Genomic DNA, 1,772 nt, shown 5'->3' on the forward strand with positions numbered 1-1,772 from the left:
CTGATTATTCCTATTGATTTCTGCTGATTATTCCTATTGATTTACATTGATTATTCCTATTGATTTACATTGATTATTCATATTGATTTACATTGATTATTCCTATTGATTTACATAGATACTCCTATTGATTTACATAGATACTCCTATTGATTTACATAGATACTCCTATTGATTTACATAGATACTCCTATTGATTTACATTGATTATTCCTATTGATTTATGCTGATTATTTGTACCTCTTCTCCTCTCTGGATGCGTCTACAGGAGCTGATGATGATCTTGTTCTCCTTCTCCACAGTGACCACCTCTGTGATGCAGTTCGGAGAACACGAGTGGTTGATGTACCTGTCAATCACAGACAGAGGGCAGGTCCTTTATATGATGACAAACAAACCACAGCTTCAGATGCTGGTTTGAGTTTAAAGAAAATGCGTTGGAATGCTGAAATGAATCGCAAAAAAATTGCTGAAAATACAGAAATGGGAGACTACCTGTCTGAAAAATGTTGAAGGCCAAAAGCATTAAACTGCACTAATGAAAACCCTTCTAGTTGAAATGTCTAACTGGCAGACTTGGAAGCTAAACTGTTTTATCGAACGAAGCTAAGAGCTGAAATACGATGCAGGAAAAGCTTGAAGCTAAACGATTTTACTGTCAAAGTAATAGTAGTAAAAGTAGGAGTAGAAGTGGTAGTAAGGGTTGGACTGAGGGGGTGAGAGGAGACAGAATCATAATGTTTGAACTAGTGCTGGGCAAGTTAACGCGTTATTATCGCGTTAACGCATTCATTAATTAACGGCGACAATTATTTTATAGCGCATTGACGCATTTTCTTATTTTTTTTTATTTTGAAAGTCCGTTGCTCACTGGCAGCGGTGGAGGAATGGAGACTACTGGACATTGCTGCAGTAAAGTCAGCAGACACTCAGATCACCGTGGTCAACTCAGCAGACACTTACACTTTAGTGCACCTATATGCTGAAATTCACCGTAAACGCATTCAAACAGCACAGATCGGGAGCGAGCATAGGAGTTAGCGGAAAGATTAACGTGAGACAATATCCGGTTTCTTCAGACGAACATCCGGTTTTCAGAATAAGATGCCAACAAAGTATGAATTATATTCACATCAAGTATAAAACATGCTGCATCTTGTGAGTTAAAGGGAAAATACACCTAAATTGTGGGTAAAGTGTCTTTATTCTTTGATCGCTGGGTCACCATCATCACCTCTGAGTGACAGCAGTATAGTGATGAACAGTAGAGCTGCATTCACATGCTCTGACTGTCATGAAGACACAACACACACATGTAGATGAAACGTGCTGAAACATGTTATTCCTGTTGCACAGCAGTGGAACGTTTCACACACAGTCACACACTGAGCACAGATAGTGAAGAGATAGAACTGCTGCTGTGTAAAGAGAACACTGCTGCTAACAACAACCTGATGTGTTTAAAGTGTTTACAAACCAAATGTTATTCACCTTTAGTTCATATAGCAGTACTTTCAAAATAAAAGTGCGCAATACACTAGTTTTGAATTCATTATTGAACTTTGAGCATAACAATGAGATTAATCGTGATTAATCGCAAAAAATCCATGTGATTAATCGCGATTCAAAATTTTAATCGTTGCCCTGCACTAGTTTGAACACATACACAGAGAATATTAAATGTCAGGCTTCATCACAAGCATTCCAGTTAGAATTCACTCTGTGGGGCTTTTATTTTGAAATGGGGGGGGGGGGGGGGGGGGGGGGGGGGG

At 38.8% G+C, this 1,772-nt stretch overlaps 1 protein-coding gene across 1 annotated transcript in view; it reads right to left on the bottom strand.

The window, feature by feature from the left end:
• The window catches only part of LOC116400208 (histone-lysine N-methyltransferase 2C-like), a 63,570-nt gene that overhangs the window by 1,893 nt on the left and 59,905 nt on the right, over positions 1 to 1,772 (bottom strand). Inside the window, exon 43 of the mRNA XM_031877925.1 lies at positions 241 to 349. Within this exon, the coding sequence (XP_031733785.1) occupies positions 241 to 349 (109 nt within the window). The remainder of the gene's footprint in view (positions 1 to 240; positions 350 to 1,772) is intronic.

Source organism: Anarrhichthys ocellatus, unplaced genomic scaffold, assembly GCF_004355925.1.
Source record: "Anarrhichthys ocellatus isolate YVR2014 unplaced genomic scaffold, GSC_Weel_1.0 scaffold155, whole genome shotgun sequence".
NCBI classification, from domain to species: domain Eukaryota; kingdom Metazoa; phylum Chordata; class Actinopteri; order Perciformes; family Anarhichadidae; genus Anarrhichthys; species Anarrhichthys ocellatus.